This window comes from Cebus imitator, unplaced genomic scaffold (genome assembly GCF_001604975.1).
Source record: "Cebus imitator isolate Cc_AM_T3 unplaced genomic scaffold, Cebus_imitator-1.0 Scaffold221, whole genome shotgun sequence".
Classification (NCBI taxonomy): domain Eukaryota; kingdom Metazoa; phylum Chordata; class Mammalia; order Primates; family Cebidae; genus Cebus; species Cebus imitator.
Genome location: NW_016107536.1, coordinates 1,227,519 through 1,249,438, shown reverse-complemented (window position 1 = coordinate 1,249,438; position 21,920 = coordinate 1,227,519). Strand labels below are relative to the sequence as shown.

Sequence of the window (21,920 nt, the reverse complement as noted above, 5' to 3'; positions counted from 1 at the left end):
AAATTTCCATTTAAAGATATTCAAATTTGGTAAAATATTTTACGCATAAACTAAAATTTTCACTTAGCAAGTAAAAGTATACCATGTCGTTTGTTCTTTTCCACAGTTTTATTATTATTTATTTGAGATAGACTGTTGGCTCTGTCACTCACACTGAAGTACAGTGGCACAATCACGGCTCACTGCAGCCTCAACCTCACGGGCCCAAGTGATCCTTCCATCTCAGCCTCCTGAGTAGCTGGGACCACAGGCGCATACCACCATGTCTGGCTAACTTTTTAAGTTTTGTAGAGATGGGGTCTTTCTATGTTGCTCACGTTGCTTTTGAACTCCTGGACTTAAGCAATCCACCTGCCACAGCATCCCAGAGCGCTGGGATTACAGGCATGAGCCACTGCACCCGGCCCGTGGTTTTAAACGTTAAACACAAGCAAAACTCCAAGTGGCCATAGAAAATGACATAATTACAGTAACTCATGCTCTGCGTCTTTGGTCTTTACAATTACTACAGTGTCTTGGCTTATTCTGAATCTACTATTTAAACCCAGGAATACATATTATCATAAGAGTTGAAGATACAAATTGCAACCACAATGAGCTCTAGTGATTCCAAACCGCTAAAAGCTTACCTGCAAACTGAGTATGTGCGGGCAGCCCCAGAGATGGTGAGTTCTCTGAATGAACTTCCAAGTAGAAGGGTTAGTAAAGGCTAAGTGATAGAAATGTGCCCACAGGCTCAGATAACCACAATAGTTATTTGGAACTTAGACCAATAAATCACCCACATTGTTTAGAATTGTCAGCACATGGTGACAGCGAAAAGCAGGCTGGGTTCTCTTCTTGTTTTTCTGTCCTCTGCAGACAATGCCTCCCTCTGTGCCTGCCCCTGGAACAGAGGGCTCCTGCCGCCTGGTTCTCAGAACTCCACAATGGCCAATCTCTTTCAGTTTCCATGACCCTACAGGTTTGCGTTTCTTTTTTTCCTCCCCAGCCCCTCTTTCGGTTTTCTTTTCTGGCTCCTCCTCTCCTACTCAACCTGTAACAGCTGGAATGCCTCAGGCTCCATCTCAAGTTGATCTTCAAGTTTGTTCCTCCCCAGGTCCTCACCATCTCGATACATGGCACCAGCACCCACCCACTTGTTCAAGCCCACGGGGTATTAATCACCCTGTAGTTCTCCCTTCCCGCCCGACCGCACAACCGCCCTACCTTTAGGCTTCGGGAACCTGTGGGTTCTGTCTCCAATGTAACCTGGGAACTGGCCGCTCCTGACACCTGATTCCTGTCCTCGCTCCACATAGGCAGCCTTCTCTTACCAGCTGATGTCTCCCCGACCACCTAAAAAATCATATGGTGGCCAGGCACGGTGGCTCACACCTGTAATCCCAGGACTTTGGGAGGCCGAGACGGGTGGATCAGAAGGTCAGGAGATCGAGATCATTCTGGCCAACATGGTGAAACCCTGTTTCTACTAATACAAAAATCAGCTGAGTGTGGTGACATGCATCTGTAATCCTGGCTACTCAGGAGGCTGAGGCAGGAGAATTGCTTGAACCTGAGATGCAGAGGTTGCGGTGAGCCAAGATCACGCCATTGCACTCCAGCCTGGGTAACAACAGTGAAACTTCGTCTCAAAAAAAAAGAAAAGCTTATCTTCCAACTGCAAGCACTGACATGGGGTCAGGAAACACGCTCCCCACAGAAAGTACTTTGGGAGTTATTTTTTGAGAGTTTTTTTTTTTCTTCTTCTTACATTTTTAGAGATGGGGTCTCAGTATGTTGCCCAGGCTGGTCTTGAACTTTTGGGCTCAAGTCATCTGTTCACCTTGGTCTCCCAAAGTGCTGGGATTACAGGGTATCAGCCCCTGCGCCTGGTCATGAGAATGTGTTTCTGAGAGTGTGGTTAAGAGCAGCCTGATGCAGGAGTGGAAAGGAGTGATCTCTTTCTTCCCCATCATAAAGGGTCACAGCCAACACCCTTAAAATAAAAGACAGGTTAACAGGAGAAAAACATAAATTAACATGCATGAAGCAGGGAGCCATATAAAAAATATGAACATACACAGAAAGGCCCAATAGTTGGCACTTAAATACTGTCTTCACTGGGGAAAGAGAAGATGGGGGCTGTAAATGAATGGACCCAAAGACCTGATAGTGGTTTGTAGATGATTCTCTTTGGAGGCTGAATGGGACTGAAGGACAAACGATAGTTTGTGGACAAGTCATGGAAGGTGAGGGGTGGAAGTACACTGTGAACCAAGATTGTCTGATTATGCAGATACAGCCTTCCAGGTTCTCTCTTGGAACTGCCCTCAGAAGAAAACCTGCAGAGTCTGTCTGGGTATGGTATCCTGGGTGTAGCTTCTTTTTTAGTCTCTTTTTTTTTTTGAGACGGAGTTTCGCTCTTGTTACCCAGGCTGGAGTGCAATGGCGCGATCTTGGCTCACCGCAACCTCCGTCTCCCGGGTTCAGGCAATTCTCCTGCCTCAGCCTCCCGAGCAGCTGGGACTACAGGCACCCGCCACCATGCCCAGCTAATGTTTTGTATTTTTAGTAGAGACGGGGTTTCACCATGTTGACCAGGATGGTCTCGATCTCTTGACCTCGTGATCCACCTGCCTCGGCCTCCCAAAGTGCTGGGATTACAGGCATGAGCCACCGCGCCCGGCCTTTTAGTCTTTTCTTGGGTGATTAATCATTCCTGATTATTTAAAGAGATTCACAGGGAGAGGGTTTTAAGACAACCACATTTATTTTAGAAGTTTTCTCAATCAGGTAAGGGAACTTTCAGAAGAAGAGCTCCTCCTGGTGCTTTAGAAAAGAGAGAGAGAGAGAAAGGAGAGAGAAAAAGGAAGGAGACAAAGAAAAAGAGCGAGAAAAGAGAAAAGAAAGGGTCAGAGAGAAAGAGACTTTAGGCTGCTGCTTTAGGTCAGCTTCTCAAATGCCACATTTCAGACCATCATTTCCTGAGCCTCAACACTTGTGTAACAACGAACTCCAGCTGGAAATCAATAAACTAAATTACCCCATGAGTTCCGTAGCCTTGGCCAGCTGCCTAAGATTCAGGGTCCTCCTTGGTAAAACGGGATTCCCCTACGCTTCTCGTGGCTTCTTCTGGTTCTCACATTCCAGAGTCTATGACCTTGCATTGCTTCTGCGCAGAAAGAGAAAAGCAGCCACAATCTCCCCAAACAGCAGCCACAACTACGTAAAAATGAGAAGACACCAAGACACTTCAAAAGAAAGGAGGGTCGCCAGGCTCACCCACAAGCCTTAGAGCAGGGCTTTGCTTGGGTTCCTTCGGAGTCAGCAGCTCCAGCTCTTTTTGTTCAGAAGGCCCAGATTGTATTTTCAGCAGATTGAGCCAGACCCACTGACCACTTCACAGAGGTCTGCTCAGCCTCGGGCTGTCACTTCAGGCAGGCAGTGAGAACTACAGTTTAACACTTTCGTCCCTCTCACAACAGCATGCTGACTGCAGAGCCCACCCCTGCCCCAGGACTCAGGTTACACAACCCTTTTAGGCAGGCCCAGGAGATTCCCAGGCAGCACCTTCCCCTCACCCCCAAATATACACTTGCCCTTCTACCCACACCTCCTCTCTGCACACCATCACTGTTCCCAAACTAGCAGTGACGGGAACTCTCCAGCCACCCTCCCAGGCACGGCATCTTCTCTTTACTTTGTGGCACGGTTGTGCCGCTCTGACTCCTATCGAGGCAGCAGCGATTCAAGAGAAGGAAGAAGCTGGCCAGATGCCACAGCTCACACCTGTCAGCACTTTGAGAGGCTCAGGTGGGAGAGGGTCTCGTGAGGCCAGGAGTCCGAGACCCCCATCTCTACCAAAATTAAGAAAATTAGCCAGGCGCATCTGTAGTCTCAGCTCCTCGGGAAGCTGAGGTGGGAGCTTGCTTGACCCCAGGTTGAGGCTGCAGTGAGTCATGATTTCATACTGCGCTTCAGCCTGGGTGACAGAGCAAGATTCTGTCTTAAAAAAAAAAAAAAAAGCTAAAAAAGAAAATTCTCAAGAATAAATCCCTATGTGGTGCTGACTCCTGAGGCCAGACTCTCAGCCCATTGCCCCATTGCCTGGCTGGTGGGAATCCCATGCTGGCAGCCGCAGCCTCCACCACGAGTCCTGTAGATCACCCCTTGTTCTGAGCTCCAAGCACAGACTCAACAGCTCCTTATAATTTTCTGTAGCACAGCAAACAATCCATCTGGATCATTTAACAAGGATTCTTCAGTGGCTCAGGACAGCGAAAGAAAAAGTAACCTTAAACCCCATGTCCGGGCCACCTCCTTCCAGCATTAGGAATGGAACGTCAGGGGTTCTGGCCTCTCTTCCGTGTGGCCTGTCTGCTCCAGTCCCTCTGGCCCTTCTCATCAGTTCCTTTAGATTCACCCAGGGCTTTGAGAACTGCTCTCGCCACCTTTTCCTGGCTGGTTCACCTGCTGAGTTACCTGGAGCCACAGACCCAGTGCTGCAGCCAATGATCTGGCCTGTTCCTAATGCCCTCGGCCTCAAAGCCCATATCCCCCACAGGGCGTGGCAAACACCATCCCTGGTGGAGGCACCGAGAAATACCAGTGCCAGATTAAAGTACGGTACAATCACACGGGCAGAAGAAATTAGGCCACTTACAGATATAAAGAGCCCAGGCAACGGCAAACCGTAGCAATGGCACACTGCTAAAACCAAGGAGGCCATTCAAAGAATGAGTCCTTCCCAGGAGGGCTCAGTGTGGGGGCTGCTTGGACAGACCAGCAGCCACTGCAGCTCAAAGCTCACACGATCAGGCACTCCACATTCTCCTGTGGCCTTGAGGGAGAGAACCAGAGTGTGCAGAAGCTGGGGGTGGGGGAGGCAAGAGGGAACAAGACACCTGATACAACCTAAAGAGGAGACAGGACAAGTGTTCCAGTTTTTTCTTTTAATTATTTACCAGATAAAAAAAGAAAAAAAAATAGTGATTGTTTCTCTTCACCCCCAACATTTCCATTTACCAAGGTCGAGTGGGAGAGAAATTCATTGAACAATGATTTGTGCTCCTGGCCTGGAGCAAATTCTTCTCCTCTGCTCTACTCCACCTCAGGCAGCAGGGACAGGGCAAAGGGCTCCAGGCAGAAATCCTGGTGGCTGGGCAGCAGAGTGGCTGTCATTTCTTCTCACCATTGCCAGAGCATTCAGACCCTTTCCCGTCTGTCCCCCCACCCTGCCCTGCCCGGTCCCTCAAGAGGCAGGGAGCGGGGACTGCAGGAGGCAGGACAGGTGCATGGGTGGCCCAGGCAGCTCCCAGTGGATCTGGCAGAGGGCACAGCCCCTGCTTCTATTGCACATCCTGGCTCAGCCCCGCTGCCTCGAGCAGTGGGCCACAAAATGAAACGCTTTCCAAATTCAAAGAGCCCGGTGCTGCATGCCAGGCTCAAGGAGGGGAGGTGTGTTGTTGTGTGGCTTGTTCTGGTAGATACGTATTTTTAATTTAAGTTACTCCATGATGGGGCCAAGGCAACAATATAGCCTCTTTAGAAAAGCATGAGGGGCTTGGACATCTCAGGGTCCTGCAGTCACTGGGCCGCTTCCCACGCGAGTGCAGAAGGCGCAGAAGAAGCCTTTCTCCACCGGCGTACCTCCTGCTTCATCTGATGAGGCGGCGCCCACCGAACACGCCAGCCCCTCCAGACTGTCATGACTCTGGGCCACCTGGGGAGACCTCTTTCCCTGAACACCTGGAGAATTCTGACAAATGATACTAGAGAAAAACCTTTTACACTCTATGTTCCTCCACAAAATGACAGCTAAGTCCCCTCAAATCAAACCTTGAAGTGTTTCATTCTCATTCTTCTCTTACCAGTGAAAATCAAGTGGGACAGGAATATGTTATTTAACTGACATTAGCGACAAGATAAACCCCTCTGAAAAACCGCGGGGGGAAAGGGGGAACTGATTTGGATTTGGCAAAGCTGCAAATCTTTCCCCTTCATGGGCTGGAAACAAAGCTGGTGGGTGAAGACAAACCTAACTGTGCCAATGGCAAGAACTGCGGGCTAGGAAACGACAGGTCAGACACAGGACTGTATAAATTGTGGCACTAGAAAGATGAGAAGGCAGGTCCAGGACACAGCTGGGAGCAAGCCTGTGGAGCATCCCTTCCAGAAATTCTATCTGTCCTGTAGTAATAGGAGCATCCAGATTAATCAGTGGCTCTCCTTCCTCCTCTTCCAAACACATTCGCAGAGTTTCTTGTTTAAATAACTATGTACACACTCAACAAGCCTGGTCTCTCTTTTACATGAGGGTCCTTCACTGGAGGGTCCTACAATGGCTTTAGAGTCGGTTCCAATTGCCTTCTCGGAGATTTACTGCTTGGGACCAAACCTGCAAGGCAAAGAAATGACTGAACACTATAACAGGAAAACTTCGAAGACGAAGGCATTCCAGTGTCTAAGGCACCGAGTCTCAATAGAAACAAACCCTCAACTCCCTACAGGGCTCTGGTACTCTGGCAAATTGAGAAACTGGGCTTGGGCCCACCGACTCTGTCAGCCAGAAGGCCACATGCCCGCCAGAGGCCTTGGAAAACAGCTCCGTACCTCCCTCTGATAAGGACAGTTTCTCAAGTTCAGCTTCAAGTTCAGCATCTGAGATCCTAGGGTTAGGCACACTGTTGGTAAAATGCCTATCACGGCGGGTGTCAGGCAGATCCAAAGGTTCTTTGGTGGTATCCTGAAGGAGGATGTCCAATTCCTTCTCCAGTTCTTCACTGTCAAAATCTGGAGAGAAAAGACAATATAAAGACGCATAAACTCCAGGGAGAAATGCACTTATGAGTCCACGACTGAGGTTACCAAAACCCAGCTGAGCTTCACAAAAGATGCCAGGCCTCCTTGGAGCTTAAAAACAATCCCAGGAGTCAGAGACTGAGGGTGGCTTCAGGCAGAGATGCTTCTTCCACACTCACAGCTAAGTCCCCATGGAGATGTATTCTGCTAACCCCATGGACCTGACCCGGATTCCCCTTGCCCTTGAAAGAGGATCATCCAGTTAGAAGCTGTGTGAATGAGGAATGCCAGAGCACAGATGGGTCACGAGCACGGCTGTCAAGGGGAAAATGGCAATTCCCTCACTGCTCCCACAGAGGAGCCCCAGGGAGGGCAGGCTAGGGGAGGTCTACCTGTACTTGGAAAATCAAACCCACTGTCAAACCCATCACAGCACAGGGAAGCGAGGTCCTTTAGGATGAAAGGAAGAAAGAAAGAACCACCTTGCCCACTCACCTAAGCCATTGGTTACCCCACCAGCCAGAGTCTGAGAAACTTCATCCTGGGTGTCACAGAGCTGTAAGAGACAAGGGCAAAGCCCTGAGCTGGGTGCGGTGGCTCTGAGCATCCCAGTCTGCTGGAAAATGTCTAGGGTTACAAAGCAATCTTGCCCCAAATGAGAAACGAAGAAAGCTTCTTCAAGTTCACAAGGTGACAAGTCAAGTTTGGTTAAAGAGGATGTGCGATGAAGTCAAATCTGTCCTCTGTCACTTCCTTCTCTGTGTGTCCCTCCCCGGCCCCTTTCTGTACCTCTTGGATCTGATCCACGAGGCTCTCTGCCTTCTCCACTGTGACATCCTTCATGGAGAGTTTGAGTGCTCCTACCCCAGCCTGGTAGGCATTAAAGACCTATAGACAAGGCAAAGCTATCAGTGCAAGTGACAGACATTTGGCAAAATACATACAATATTATTTCAACTTTAAAAGCAGCTTTGGGTTTTTTTTTTTTTTTTTTTTTGACAGCCAAGCTCGATTTACCCTCTACCCACTAAGGCCAAACCTCCCAACTTGAAAGGCAAAGGCAACCCCAGCCACATCCTGAAAGAACCCAGGGACCCTCCAAAGAGCAAAGCCGAAGCTGCAGGTGAGCAGCGCACGGAGAGACCAGCCAGTGCTGGAGCAGAGGGGAGTGGCTACCATTTGATCTGTCTGGGAGGCATAGATCCGGTCCAGGATGCCTTGAACAGTGTCCAGCTTGGCATGCAGGGCCTCAATGCGCTTCTCTGTCCGTTGCTTGGCCTTGAGAGACCTGAGTGCCTGGGGGCATGGAGACTCAGGTCAGTGCTGAACTGGGCAAGCCAAAGGGCATGAGGAAGACAGCCCTTCCCAGATGCTAAGGCCGACCCAGCCTTCTTCCCTCCTGTTTGTAAAATACGCTGTGGTGCCTGGGCCCGCTGCAGACTCTGTCCCCTCAAGCCCCCAGCAGGCTGCTCTCTGAACCGCTGGGCATTGCTCCAGGCCTGCCCAGGGCACCGCTATGGGGCTGGTGGAGACAAGAACTCACCAGCTGCTTTTTTCCTGCTCTGCATGCCCGGCGGGCTTCTTCTTTACACCTGGAAACCAAGGGACAGATAAGATGACTGTGCCACAGGACGGGAGTGGCAGGGTCCCAAAGGGTCTCCGAGAGCAGCATTCAAAGGTGGTTTTAAATCTGAAGACTCAACCCACTCTACTCAGTGGCAAGAAAAATGATGCTGACAGCCAGAAACTCTTGCAGCAAGTCAGCTCACAGGCTCAAGCTAGCTGACTGAGGGTAAGCTTTTTTAACCCACAGGGACACAACACGCAAGCAGGGCACCTCATAAACGTCTTCCCATTTTGGGGAGACAGGGAATGAACTGTTAATACCAACAATGGCCTCGGAAACATCCCTTTGCCCTCCGGCAAGGCGAGGGTTCCCAGTTGGAAGATGGAGAGAACAGGTTCTGCGTCAATGCCCGTGTCCTCCTGTCAGAGTGTCTGTCTTTATCAGGGGATCCTTGTCCAGTTACCCATGGGGAAGAGCAGGGGAAGGGCTCCTCAGAAAGACCTCTGTGAAGGCAGGCACCTGTCTTGCCCATGGCTATATCCCCAGTCCCTAAGACAATGCCTGGCTCAATGAATATTAGTTGATTGAACACTGGCAAGGAAGAGATAAACATACATTCACAATCATAGTTTGTGTGGGAAGAATTAAGACTTATGTTTTTGGCTGGGCACAGTGGCTCACCCTAGTAATCCCAGGACTTTGGGAGGCTGAGGTGGCAGGCTTGTTTGAGCCAAGGAGTATGAGACCAGCCTAGAAAACATGGTGAGATCCCACCTTAACAAAAAATTAAAAAATTAGCCAGGCAAGGTGGTGAACACTTGTGGTCCCTGCTACTCAAGAGACTGAGGCAGGAAGACTGCTTGAGCCCAGGAGTTTGAGACTGCAGTAAGCTAAGATTCCTACTACTGTCTCAATTTAGGAGAAAAAAAAAGGCCTCATTTTCCTCCTTTGTGATATTCTGTGTTTCCATGATTTCTGCATTGAGCAGTGAGTGTTTTTGTAATCAGTTTTTAAAAAATCCACCTGTTTATTAACAGCCCACATATACTAACGTTTTGCCAGTTCTGAGGGCCAGCTACAGTGGAGACGGGGCTCAGCTCAGGGGTAGAAGTTACCTCTCTGCTTCCTGGGATAAGGACTCCACTTTACGTGAGAGAAGCTGTTCACTCTGCATCAGTTGGTACACCCCAACATCTACGTCGTTGACTGGGGAGACCTTGGCATGTGGCCCCCGAGCAAACTTCACAATCTGAAGGACAGGGACAAATTACTACTGCCATTCCCACAAAGGCTGAGAAATTCCCAAGCAGGAGTGCTGGTGGGCATGCAAGAACAGTGGACCCCCCTTATCCATGGGGGAAGATGTTCCAGTGAATGGGGCCCCCCATAGATGCCTGAACCCTTGGAGAATACTAAACCCTATACATGTAGCTAGGTGCACATTATTCCTCCTTCACAATTTTTCCTATAGAAGATTCATTCTTGGGCCAGGCATGGTGGCTCATGCCTGTAATCTCAGAACTTTGGGAGGCTGAGACGGGCGGATCACGAGGTCAGGAGATCAAGACCATCCTGGCTAACACGGTGAAACCCCATCTCTACTAGAAATACAAAAAATTAGCCGGGTGTGGTGGCATGTGCCTATAATCCCAGCTACTTGGGAGGCTGAGGCAGGAGAATCACTTGAACCCAGGAGGTTGAGGTTGCCATGAGCTGAGGCAGCCCCACTGCACTCCAGCCTGGGCAACAAGAGTGAGAGATTCCATCTCAAAAAAAAGAAAAAAAAAAGAAGATTCTTTCTCACTGTAGATCCTAGCTACCTCAGCAAATGATATTTTGCCTTCCATATTTAGTCCAGAACTTCCATGTTTTCACTTACAGGAAGCAGCTGACAACTTCTGTTTGTACATCTGGACTGCCAGCACCACCACTCATGTACTTTGGGGCCATTATTAAGTGCAACAGGCTGGGTGCAGTGGCTGACACCTGTAATTCCAGCACTTTGGGAGGCTGAGGCAAGTGGATCACTTGAGGTCAGGAGTCTGAGACCAGCCTGGTCAACTGGTGAAACCCCGTCTCTACTAAAAATACAAAAACTAGCCAGGCGCTGTGGTGCATGCCTGTAATCCCAGCTTCTTGAGAGGGTGAGGCAGGAGAATCACTTGAACCCGGGAGGTGGAGGTTGCAGTGAGCTGAGACTGCGCCACTGCTGGGCGACAGAGCAGGACTCTGTCTCAGAAAAAAAAAAAAAAGTACAATAAGGGTGGCTTGAACACAAGCACTGCAATGCCGTGAGAGTCGATGTGATCACTGAAACAGGTCCTAAGTGACTCAGGCGGGGAGATGCTGGACAAAGTGGGGATGCACACCCAGACGGGACACTACAAGGTTCCATCACATTACTCAGAACAGTGCACAACTGAAATCTAGCAAACTGTTTATGTTTGGAATTTTCCACTTATTATTTTTGGACCGTGGTTGACTGCAGGTCACTGAAACTGTGGAAAGCAAAATTTCGGGTAAGGGGTCGCTACCGTGCGTACTTCATCAATCACCACTGAGTCAGTGAATGAATAGATGAGCCTCCATACCTTCTCCCCGTTCTGCTCGAGGACTGTGACCCTCTTCTCCTTCTGCAGCTGCAGCAACACCAAGTAGAAGGTCCTCTCATCTGGGCAGGAGTTAGCACAGAGGGTGCTGAGCTCTGACAGGGCCACCACGGGGTGGGAGGAGAGGGGCGAGTTCTGATACAGACGATACACCTCCTCAGCCTTTTCCTGCAGGAAAGGCAACATGGGCTGACAGGCCCTGGCTACTGCCACGAGATGCAGGGACCCTGACCCTGACCTTTAAAACCTTGATCACGGCTGGATGTGGTGGCTCACGCCTGTAATCCCAGCACTTTGGGAGGCCAAGGTGGGTGGATTACGAGGTCAGGAGTTCAAGACCAGCCTGGCCAATATGGTGAAACCCCATCTCTACTAAAAATACAAAAATTAGCTGGGCATGGTGGCGCGTGCCTGTAATCCCAGCTACTCCAGAGGCTGAGACAGAAGAATCGCTTGAACCCAGAAGGGGGAGGTTGTAGTGAGCCGAGATTGCACCACGGCACTCCAGCCCGGGCAACAGAGCGAGACTCCATCTCTAACAAAAAAAACCATGATCACACAAGGCAAGGGCTCAGGAATCCCAACCCCATCCTCCCCATAGTAGCAGCTTTTTAAAAAGGAGGAAGGATCTGTGTTTGAAGCCTTGGAGGAAAGTTTGGTGAATTCACATGAAAAGAGACACATGAGATCTAGGAGCCAGCTCTGTGCCACATTCCCATCAGAGATTTTACACTCCTGCCTCTCCCTGACCTATGGTTTCCCAAGGGAAGAATGAGGAAGTGAGGTGAGGAAGAACAGCTGTGAATGAGAGCTAAGGCCTGATTTCCGGCCCAGCCTAGGTGACCCTGGACAAGTAACAGCCTCAATAGTCCTCAGTATCATTCTCTGAAGAGGGTGGAAATGATATCTAATTCCCTTCCAATTGTAGTCTCTCCATTTTCCTGCCAGTTGGCTATACTGCAAACATGAACATTACTGAGTCTGCAAAAAGTCTTAAGGGAAAAGGGCTGGGCGTGGTGGCTCATGCCTGTAATCCCAGCACTTTGGGAGGCCGAGGCAGGTGGATTACCTGAGGTCAGGACTTTTGAGACCAGCCTGGCCAACATGGCAAAACCCCATCTGTACTAAAAATACAAAAAAATTTAGTTGGGTATGGTGGTGGGCACCTGCAATCCTAGCTACTTGGGAGGTTGAGGCAGGAGACTTGCTTGAACTTGGGAGGTGGAGGTTACAGTGAGCCAAGATTGCACCATTGCACTCCAGCCTGGACAACAAGAGCAACACTCCATCTCAAAAACAAAAACAAAACAAATAAAAGTACATGACAAACAGATGGGATAGGATTACTGACAAGACTAAGTAAGAAATATAAGTTCCAAGAAACAATGTCACTATTCTGCTCATACATGGAAATTACTACCAGAAACGAGAAAGACTTACTGAGGTGTGCATGGGACACTATGAAAATACAGGGAAGGAATGCCTGGGGATTCAGGGCTTCTTGAAAAAGGAAAGTTGAGCAGATTTCTGAAGAGTGAGCAAGTTGCTAGTTGAAGGGGTGAAAGGGGTCTCTCAGGAAGAGAGAGGAACGTGAGCACAGAAGGGTGAGTCTATGCGGTACGTGTGTACAAATGCAGAGGGGAAAGGGGAGGAGAAGCGCTCCTGTATTATGGAAAGTGTAGTATCTTATGATGACCCTTTATTCTGTAGATGGCGGGTGGTCACTGAAGGGAACTGACAGGGCTAGATGAACAGAAAGCTCACTGCCAATTGGGAGAGGATGGATTGTAGAGTTAGGGTAAGAGGCAAGGAGACCATTTACACAGAGATTATGTGGGGCTGAACAAGACTATTTGAGTAATAAGTACAGAAAGAGGAGGGGGAGCCAAACAGAATTCAGAAGGTAAAACTGGTAACTGGATATAGGGTTGGAGGAGAAGGTCGAGTGTAAAGTCACTATGGATTGCGTGAATGGTGGATGTGATGCTATCAATAGAAGAAACACAGGAGGAAAAGCCTATTTTAAAGAAAAGACAAAATATCCCACCTTGGATATAATGTTTTAGGATGTCTAAGAGATATCCAAGAAGATACATACATGTAAGTGGATACACAAATCTGAAACTCAAAGGAGACAGCAGGGCAGGGCTCCCATGCTGGAAGTCCTCAGCATACCCACGGCAATGAAGGTCCCGAGGACACTCAGCGAGGAAAGTGATAAGCACAGGGAAGACCATTGCTTATGAAGTGAAGGAACCCACAGAAGAGAGCCGGAAGGAGTGCTCTGGGGGAACCAAGGAGAACTTGCAGCATCATGTAAATGAATTCAAGGAAACCAGACATTTTAAGCAGCAACTCATCAACAGTGTCAAAGGATGCAAAAGAGCCTAGTAAGACACAGACATCAAGTTTTCACTGACTCGACTGCCCCACCAGATACTCAGCTACTGCAGGAACGGCACCGTAACCACACACAAACAAATTCATGTCATACAACCTCAAGAAAAGGCACGGACACAACTGGCTGTCCATTTGGGAGAAAACGGAGCTTTTCCTTACCACGTACACAAAAATTAGTGTTGAAGTAAGGCAATATAAACAGAGTAACTTAAAGTACAAAGTAATTCAGAGGAAACATAAACGAATATCTACTTAAGCTTAAGGCAGAAGATGACTTCCTAAACAAGACCTGAAGTTCAGTAACCATACAGAAAAGTTTGAGAGATCTGAATAGGAAACCTTCCACATGGTAAAAGACATCAATAAATAAAAACCAAGCAAGCAACAGACTGGGAAACAATATTTACATCCTTAATACTAAATACATTATATGTATCTATTTCTAATACATACAGAATACAGAGTAACATAAAAGATAACACAACACAAAAACAGGCAAAGGATATAAACAGACAATTCACAGAAGGTGATATGTAAATGGCTAGTACATAGGTGAAAAAAATGCTCAATTCACAAACAGGACATATCATTTTTCCCCCTTAAATTGGCAAGATTTAAAATACTGATGTCATCCAGCGCCAACAAGGACATGGAGAGACCAGACTCCGTGATACAGTCTTGATGAAAGTACAATTTAGCACTCACTTTCGAAAAGCAGTTTGGCAATTTCTGTTAAAATTTAAAAGGCATATATGCATTTCCAGAAATCAATTCCATAAAGATAACGGGAGAAGTAGATAGATGTCTGCACAAGTAGCATTTTTTTTTTGCGATGGAAAAATGGAGAGAGAAATGGGAATGACTTAAATGTCCATCTGTGGAGCACCTGTTGCATGATTTGTGGCACATCGACAGATTATCATGCAGGCATCAAACAGAATCAAGTCAATCTCTGCTGTGTAGGCCCTGGAAAGAGGTGTCTGATACAATGCAGTGGAAAGAAAACAAAGCAAGTTGCATACCCATTCCATTTCTAGAAAAAAATGAAGTGATGTGTCCACATGTGTCTGTGTGTCTATATTCATTCACCCAACAGATACTTATCAACTGTCTACCAGGTACGAGGTACTGCTCCCGGGGTCCCAGGGCCCATGGCACTGCTCCCTTCTAGCAGAACAGACAGATGAGAAACAGGCAAGTAAGATTTTCCGAAGAACTAGGGTTGACAAGGCTATGAAGGAAACACAGTCTGTAAACGTGCACGCTCACATGCTCTCACACAAATGGGAAGACAGTACCCAAAGAGAGAGAAGCTGGATGAACAGAAAGGGAACTTTCATTTCTTTGTTTTTTTTTTTAAATAAGAAAATCACGGACAATTTTGGCCTTTTTGTATTTTTCCAGTACCCTCTGAAAGTAAAAAGTTGCTGGCTGTCTTCTGTCTGGACTTGGGGAAAATCGATTTACTTAAAAGAGCAGGCTTTCTTTGTTTGCCAGTGCAAGCCTCATCTGTGGGGATCCAGGGGTCTACCTCTCCTCTGCTCCAGGCTGGAGGACATGTGAGATGAGAGAAAGATGGCAGAGAGGACCTGAGCTTGGCCCAGAGCCACCCGAATCATACTGCAGTCTGTGTGGGGACCCTGACTGAGCCCTGGAGACCAAAGCACCGGGCAGGGGAATAACCACACGGGTGTGGGGAGGGAGTGTCAATGGAGCAGAGGGGCTGCCCCTGAAGAAAATGTGGGCTGCTCAGTCCAAAATCCTGGGGGACAGGGAAAGACTGGCAGCAGAGTGGGCTGGAGTCTCTCAAGGTGAGGAGAAATCAGTGGTTCTCTTGCGGGGAGGGGTGGGGATTCTGGGCTGGCGCCCGCTGTGTAAAACCTTTAGGGCTACGCAACGGCCCTGAGGTCAGGCTTGGTCTCTGAACTTCAAAATTAACTACTCTCCGCAATGTACTTCTACCACCCGAGGCTCAGTCAACTTTGTAGACACACACACACACACAATCTCTCTCTCTCTCTCTCTCTCTCTCTCTCTCTCTCTGTATGAAAGGCTCCTATCACCTCATCTACAGCAATCTGGGTGAAGCAGGTGGCTGACACAGGTCTGCACTGGGTGACCGAGGGAATGGGAGGAGAGGAAGTGGCGACACAAAGGTCGGCTGGGAAGGGAATAGCAGTCACTAGGCAGGGCCCGGGAACCACAACAGTGACAATCTGTGTCGGGAAAAGCATGAGTGGGTTTGGGTTTAGAGGCTGAGAGGGAGACGGAACATACCGGGCAAAAGGCCAGCAGATGGGACAAAGGGACAACAGGGGCAGGGCAGACCCAGAGCAGACGAGGGGCAGAGGAAGGACACTACTCTCCGAGCACAAAGGAGGTGGGTTCTGAGGAGGTTAGGCTTGGGGTGGGAGGACAGAAAACGGAAGGCCAGCTCAGGAATCCTGAGACTACTTTCTCAGGGAAGTGCCTACACAGAGGAAGGAGGACACTGGATGGATAAAGCGTGTGAGGGGACAGACAGAAAGAAAAGCCAGGCTGCGGCGTGGCTCCAAGGGCCTCCCACAGCTGGGGACCATGAAGGGAACTTGAGTCTGCATTTTCTCCAGCAGGGGTGGCAGGCCCCATGCAGCTGATCTAGGGCTATGGATTTGCTGGAGTTTCCTGGTGTGGGCCAAAGGAGATGCAAAGGAGCTGAGGGTGTTGCCGAGGAAGGGAGTGGAGCAGTGAGCCATGCGATCCAGGCTGTGGGAAAGGCAGGCCGGGAGGTGGCGGACTGACCGCGAGGCTATGACAGGACCATGGCCCCAGTGGCCTCTTCGAGGCAGAAACGCATGCACAGCAGAGGGCAGGCCATCAGAAAGCCGGGGCAGGAAAGAGCACCACAGAAAGTCGGAAAGCAGAGCTGAGTGGGCCAGTTTAGAGGCGGCAATGGTGAAAGCCACAAGGTCCTTGGGAATCCTAGAGACTCTTGTCAGTAAACTACAGAGGGCAAATCATTTCCTAAACTGCTGCTTAACATTAATCCCTAAAGCTACTAGAAAATAATCCACTGTTAGTTACTGACAACTCCCAAAGGCTAACCCTTGAAATGTAAAGTCCCGCTAACAAATATATACAAAGTGCAAGTACAAGGGGAGGGCAGAGAAACTCAGTTATCAACTCAGGCACCATGTAAAGAAGACAGTCTTTTCCTAAGAACGCACACAAGGGATGCGGAGGATGCCGCAATCGCATCAGGTGACACCCAGACACCCCCTTCTGAGTACCCACCTTCAGCAGCTCCACAGCCACAAGGACCTCCTCGGCTGGAACCTTATTATCTCCCAGCATGTTAGAAAGAGTCCACTTGAGAGGCTTCAGCAGGAAGACCCCGACCCCCCAGGAGATCCAGCTGCTGTCTACACTGGCCATGAAGTCTGACTCCCGCTGCAGCTCTCCTCGACTGCAGGGAAAGGAAAAGAAGGGCGTGTAGCAGCACTTAAGGCAAGGTCCCATTCCAGTCCCCAGCTCCCCCTTTACCCCCAAAGAGGAATTTTATCATCATCATCATCATCATCACTGCTATTCATTAGGCACCTATGCTGTGCCAGCCACTGTAAGCTGCACTGTTTATATTCCGGCTCTAAGCCTCACAACACCTCTGCATGGGAGGTGCTGTTATGAGCATTTTAACCAATGAGAAAACTGAGGGACTCAGGAGGTTAAGGAGAGAGGCCAAATCTACACCATGATGGGTCTGGAACAGACAAGCGCTCCATGAAGACAACAGAAACTCAGGCGGCTTCTGGGCCCTCGCTGAGATTTCCTTTTACAAATGGAGCTCAAAACAGTAAAATGAAAATAAATCACTGCCAAGTGCAAGACATAAGGAAGAAAACACAGAGGTACAGAGAAAGACTTCCTGCTCTTCCAAAGCTAGGGTGGGGAGAAGATGTAAGATCTAAGTATTTCGTGGTGCTGGTAACAGTAACAGCAGCTCTATTTATTAAATGCTTCCCCAGGGCCAGTCACTATGCTAAGGAGTATCTCTTCAAATCCTCACAATAAACCTAGGTACAATTGTCACCATTTCAGAATTTTCAAACTGAGGCTTAAAGATGGCATAAAATTTGTTGAGGGTCACATAATCTAGCCAATGGCAGAGCCAGAATTCAGGCCTAGGCTGGCTGGCCCTCAAGCAAAGCTGTTAACTCTTAGGTTGGTGCAAAAGTAATTGTGGTTTTTGCCATTACTTTTAATACTACTACTATGCCATGTTGTCTCTGGAGAAACATCACCCTCAGAAATTCTTCAGGACCCAGGTAAGCACCAGGAAGCTTCAGTGGAGCACCGGCAGTCAGGAGAGGAGTCTAATACCATGGAAGTATTCAAGGGTCTGGATTGGAAGTGAAAGATCATCACCTCTCTACAATAAGGAGGCCCATTCTGGTCTCATCCCTCACTGACTTCTTCAACTACTGTTTCTCCTGTTCCCTACTTCAGGCATGAACTAAAACTGTTTCCGCTTTAAGTGTTCTCAGAAAGTTTGCCAGGTTCAGTGGCTCAACGCCTGTAACCCTAACACTTTGGTAGGCCGAGTGGGAGGATCTCTTGAATCCAGGAGTTCAAGACCATCCTGGGCAATATCAGTGTCAGCGAATGGAAAGGTACTGGGAACAAAAGTAGGGAAGAGAGATCTCTTAATCAGAAAGCCCAACAAGCTAAGCTAAACCAAACCAAACCATCAGAGTTGACCTTCTCCTTCCTTCACTGAGAGAGGTATCATACTAGGTGGGTCTCAGAATAATACGTACATCGAAGAGCAAATGACTTATCCAAAGACCAGGGATCCAGTCCGGCTGTAACCTCTAACTAGCTGTGTAACTCTGAGTGAGTCGCGTGATCTCTCTCAAACTCAGTTTCCTCTTCTGTCTGCTGAGGTTAACTCTATCACCTCATCACAAGACCGCTGAGAGGGTCAAATGGTGCATGCAAAGTGTCTGCACGCTGGGAAGCACTGTACATCTATTAGTTATTAATGTTACCCTTCAGATACCTCCAGAACACTGCACCTGTTGCACACGTATCTCCTACAGACCTTTTAAAGGCTCTCAGATACTCAGCAAAGCCCTCATTCTCCTTCACGTCTTCTCTGCTCCAAAAAGCCTGTGCCAAGGACAAGCCAGGATAGGCCAGATGCATGAGCTGTGCCAGGGGTTGTTGGCAAGATGCCTACAGAACTCTTCCCCGTGAATGCCCGCTTTTTCGCCCTGACCTTCCGTAGGTTAATAAATCCTATCTCTTAGACCTTCTGCTCCACCGGCCGTTCAAATTTGGAGGCCCTTACAAAATAACTACGTAAGGGGATCTCAGTCCAGACAAATCACTGTCACCTCTGCTAGGCTAGCTTCTCTGGAACTCATCTAATCTGACTATCCCCGCCCCCCAATCTCCCCAGACCCTCTCTTCCTCTCCTTCCAAGCCTCCCTAGCCCAGCCTCCTTAGTTTCCTTCTTCGCCTTCTGAACGCACACTGGATGCCTTCTCTGGGCCAGACAGTGGGCTGGGCGCAATGCGCTGTGCTGAGAACAGGACAAGGGCCCGACCCTCGGGGAGCTGCCCCCGCCCGCCCCTTACCGCAGCAGGTCCTGCAGCACCGTGGCCAGCCCCAGCGGGACGCTCCCCTTGCGCTGAAAGGCCTCCTGCAAGTCCCGCAGACGCAGGCGCACCACCCCCTGGCGGCGGCTGTGGCTCAGTACCAACGGCGCCCAGAAGCCCATCTTGCTGTCCCAGTCGGTGCTGTTCACCTCGCGACTCCTCTTGAAAGCGGAGAACAGGAAGGACATGCGCTCCTCGTCCTCCTCCCACTCGGGGGGCAGTAGGCCCGCCGGGTCTCCCCCGGTAGGGGCCTCGGCCTCCCGCTCCGGGGACCACATCGGAACCCCAGCCCCGGTAAGGCTCTGAACACAAGCCTGGCCCTGGTCCCCTTCCGCCCTAGTTCCCTCCCGGCTTCCGTTCCTTGACGTCATCACGTCACCGCCGCCCCGAAGGTGAAATAAGTTCTGAAAGGCTTCAAGGCGCATGCGTTGCGCTGCGTTCCGTATGCCTGGAGGCGGGATGATAACGTTGTTTCTGGGAGACACCGACGGTTTGCACTGACCCCTCCTCCCTCGGTCTTTGTGAAGAAAGCAGGGCTTCGCGCCTGCGCGGCAGGTAGCTGCGCCTTACGTCCCTTCGAGTCTAGAGTTTGGCAAAGCGTTCTACAGCGGCTTCTGACTTGTGGCTTCGGCTAGTGGGATTGGGAAATCGCCACAGAGGGGCGCCAGTGGTGCCTGGACCAGCCGGATGGATCCGTGGATCTCTGTATAGAGGGAAATTTGTATCAATGAATACACAAATCAGAAAAGAAGAAAGATCTAAAATAATCTAAGATTCCACCTTGGGAAACTAGAAGAACAAGTTAAATTCAAAGTAAACAGAAGAGAAAAAATAGTAAAAAACAGAAATCAATGAAATTGAAAACAAAATGAAAAGAATATCAACAAAATCTAAAGCTGATTTTTTTGGAAAGGTCAGTGAAAGTGATAAACCTCTAGCCTGGCTAACAAAGAGAAAAAATAAATAGTCAATATCAGAAATGAAATAAGAGACATTGCATTACTACAGACCCCATGGACATGAAAACATTAGTAAAGGAATACTATGAGTAACTGTCCACAAATTTGATAACCTAGACAATGATGGACACATTTGAAAGCACACTTTGTCAAAATACACAAGAGGAAACAACTTGAATATGTTTATTTCTAATTAATTGAATCAGTAATTAATAACATCCAAACAGAAAGCATTGAGCCCAGATTGTTACACTAAGTTCTACCAAATATTTAAAAAACAAGTTGTACCAATTCTATGCCATCTCTTTTATAGGATAGAAACAAAGGGAATACTTCCCGACTCATTCTATGAGACAAAGATTACCCTAATGTCAAAACCACACAAAGACATTACAAGAAAGAAAAAACACAAAATATCTCTTGTGAATAGAGAGGCAAAAATCCTCAATCGAATATTAGCAAATTGAAGCCCACAATGTATCAAAACAACTGTACACCATGATAAAGTGGAATTTTTTACAGCTAGGCAAGGCTAGTTCAATGTTCAAAAATCAATTAATATAATCCCATAGCCTAAAGAAAAATCATATGATCATACCGCTAGATGCAGAAAAAACATTTGACAAAATCCAACACCAGTTCATGATAAAAAGTTTCAGCACTCTAGGAATAGAGGGACACAGTCTCAACTTGATAAAGACCATAAGAACCTTACAGCTAACGTAAGAATTAATGGTGAGAACCTAGATGCTTTTCTACGGGAATCAGGAGTAACACAAGACTATTTGCTCACAACCATTCCTAGTCAACGCTGTACTGGAAATCGTAGCTAATGCAATTAGACAATAAAAGGAAATAAACGTTGTACAGACTAAAGAGGAAGAAATAAGATGGTCTGTCTTTACAGGTGACAAAATTATTTATGTAGAAAATGATGAAAGAATTGCCAAATCAATGTCCTGGAACTAAGAAGCAATGAGAACAAGATTGCAGATACAAAGTTAATATATAAAAGTCTATTCCTTTCCTATATACCTGTAATGATCAAGTGGAACATGAAATTTAAAACACAATGCCATTTATATTAGCATCCCCTATAAAATACTTAGGTATAAATCTAACAAGATATGTACAAATTCTTTATGAGGAAAACTACAAAACGAAAGAAATCCATGAAGAACTAAATAAATATAGAGACATTCTATATCCATGGACTGGAAAACTCAATATTAGCAAGATATCAATTCTTCCCAAATTGATCTGTAGATCCAATGCAATCCCAGTCAAAATCATGGCTATTTTGTGGATATCAACAAACCAGTTCTAAAGTTTATGTGGAAAGGCAAAAGACCCAGAAGAACCAACACGATGTTGAAGAAGAAGTAAGTCAGAGGATAGATAAACCCAACTTCAAGAATTACTATAAATCAAAAGTACAGTGTGGTGTTTTTTGAAGAATAAACAAATAGATAAATGGAACAGAATAGGAATCCCAGAAATAGACACACCTACAGTCAACTGACCTTTCAAAAAAGAAAGGCAATACAGTGGTTCAAAGAGTCTTTTCAACAATGAGCACTAGAACAACTGTACACCCACATGCAAAAACAAAAACAAATCCAGGTACAGATCTTACACCATTCACAGAAACCAACTCAAATGGATCATGGACCTAAATGTAAAAACACAAAACAATAAAACTCCTAGAAGACAAAACATCTAGATGACCTTGGGCATCATGATTACTTTTTAGACACAACACAAAAAGCATAATTCATGAAAGAAATAATTGTAATTAATTTTTTTTTTTTTTTTTTGGCCTGTGAAAGACACTGTGAAGAGAATGTGAAGATAGGCCACAGACTGGGGAAGCCATTTGCAAATCATATCTCCGATAAAGGGCTGTTATCCAAAACACACAAAGAAGTCTTTTTTTTTTTTTTTTAGACGGAGTTTCGCTCTT

The 21,920-nt window shown here is 47.7% G+C and overlaps 2 protein-coding genes across 3 annotated transcripts in view; both read right to left on the bottom strand.

Annotated features, from left to right (window-relative positions):
• The window catches only part of R3HCC1 (R3H domain and coiled-coil containing 1), an 18,933-nt gene extending 12,701 nt beyond the window's left edge, over positions 1-6,232 (bottom strand). Inside the window, exons 1-3 of the mRNA XM_017549785.2 lie at positions 6,025-6,232; positions 5,573-5,730; positions 4,793-4,852 (exon numbers count right to left, since the gene is read on the bottom strand). Of these exons, the coding sequence (XP_017405274.1) occupies positions 4,793-4,852; positions 5,573-5,730; positions 6,025-6,232 (426 nt within the window). The remainder of the gene's footprint in view (positions 1-4,792; positions 4,853-5,572; positions 5,731-6,024) is intronic.
• On the bottom strand, positions 4,915-19,705 carry CHMP7 (charged multivesicular body protein 7). Of its 2 annotated transcripts, XM_017549739.2 has the most exons (10): positions 18,978-19,705; positions 16,633-16,804; positions 10,942-11,127; positions 9,466-9,599; positions 8,327-8,375; positions 7,960-8,079; positions 7,573-7,671; positions 7,279-7,339; positions 6,595-6,774; positions 4,915-6,379 (listed from the first exon to the last, which is right to left on the bottom strand). In XM_017549739.2, exons 1-10 carry the CDS (start codon positions 19,421-19,423, stop codon positions 6,318-6,320), a joined length of 1,509 nt encoding a protein of 502 aa, XP_017405228.1. In that variant the 5' UTR covers positions 19,424-19,705; the 3' UTR covers positions 4,915-6,317. The 2 variants fall into 2 exon arrangements, with proteins under 2 accessions (XP_017405228.1, XP_037602053.1); XM_037746125.1 differs by lacking the exon at positions 7,279-7,339 and having other exon boundaries at positions 6,329-6,379; positions 18,978-19,377.
• Positions 19,706-21,920: the final 2,215 nt, after the last annotated feature.

Excerpts from the sequence above, each read along its gene's own strand:
- CHMP7 (XM_017549739.2), bottom strand. The coding sequence starts at position 19,423 with ATGCGCCTTGAAGCCTTTCAGAACTTATTTCACCTTCGGGGCGGCGGT. Across the intron at positions 11,128-16,632 it reads TGGCTGTGGAGCTGCTGAAG|GAAAAGGCTGAGGAGGTGTA; the intron begins GTGGGTACTCAG and ends CCTTTCCTGCAG. Across the intron at positions 6,380-6,594 it reads ACTGTCCTTATCAGAGGGAG|GTTTGGTCCCAAGCAGTAAA; the intron begins GTACGGAGCTGT and ends TTTGCCTTGCAG.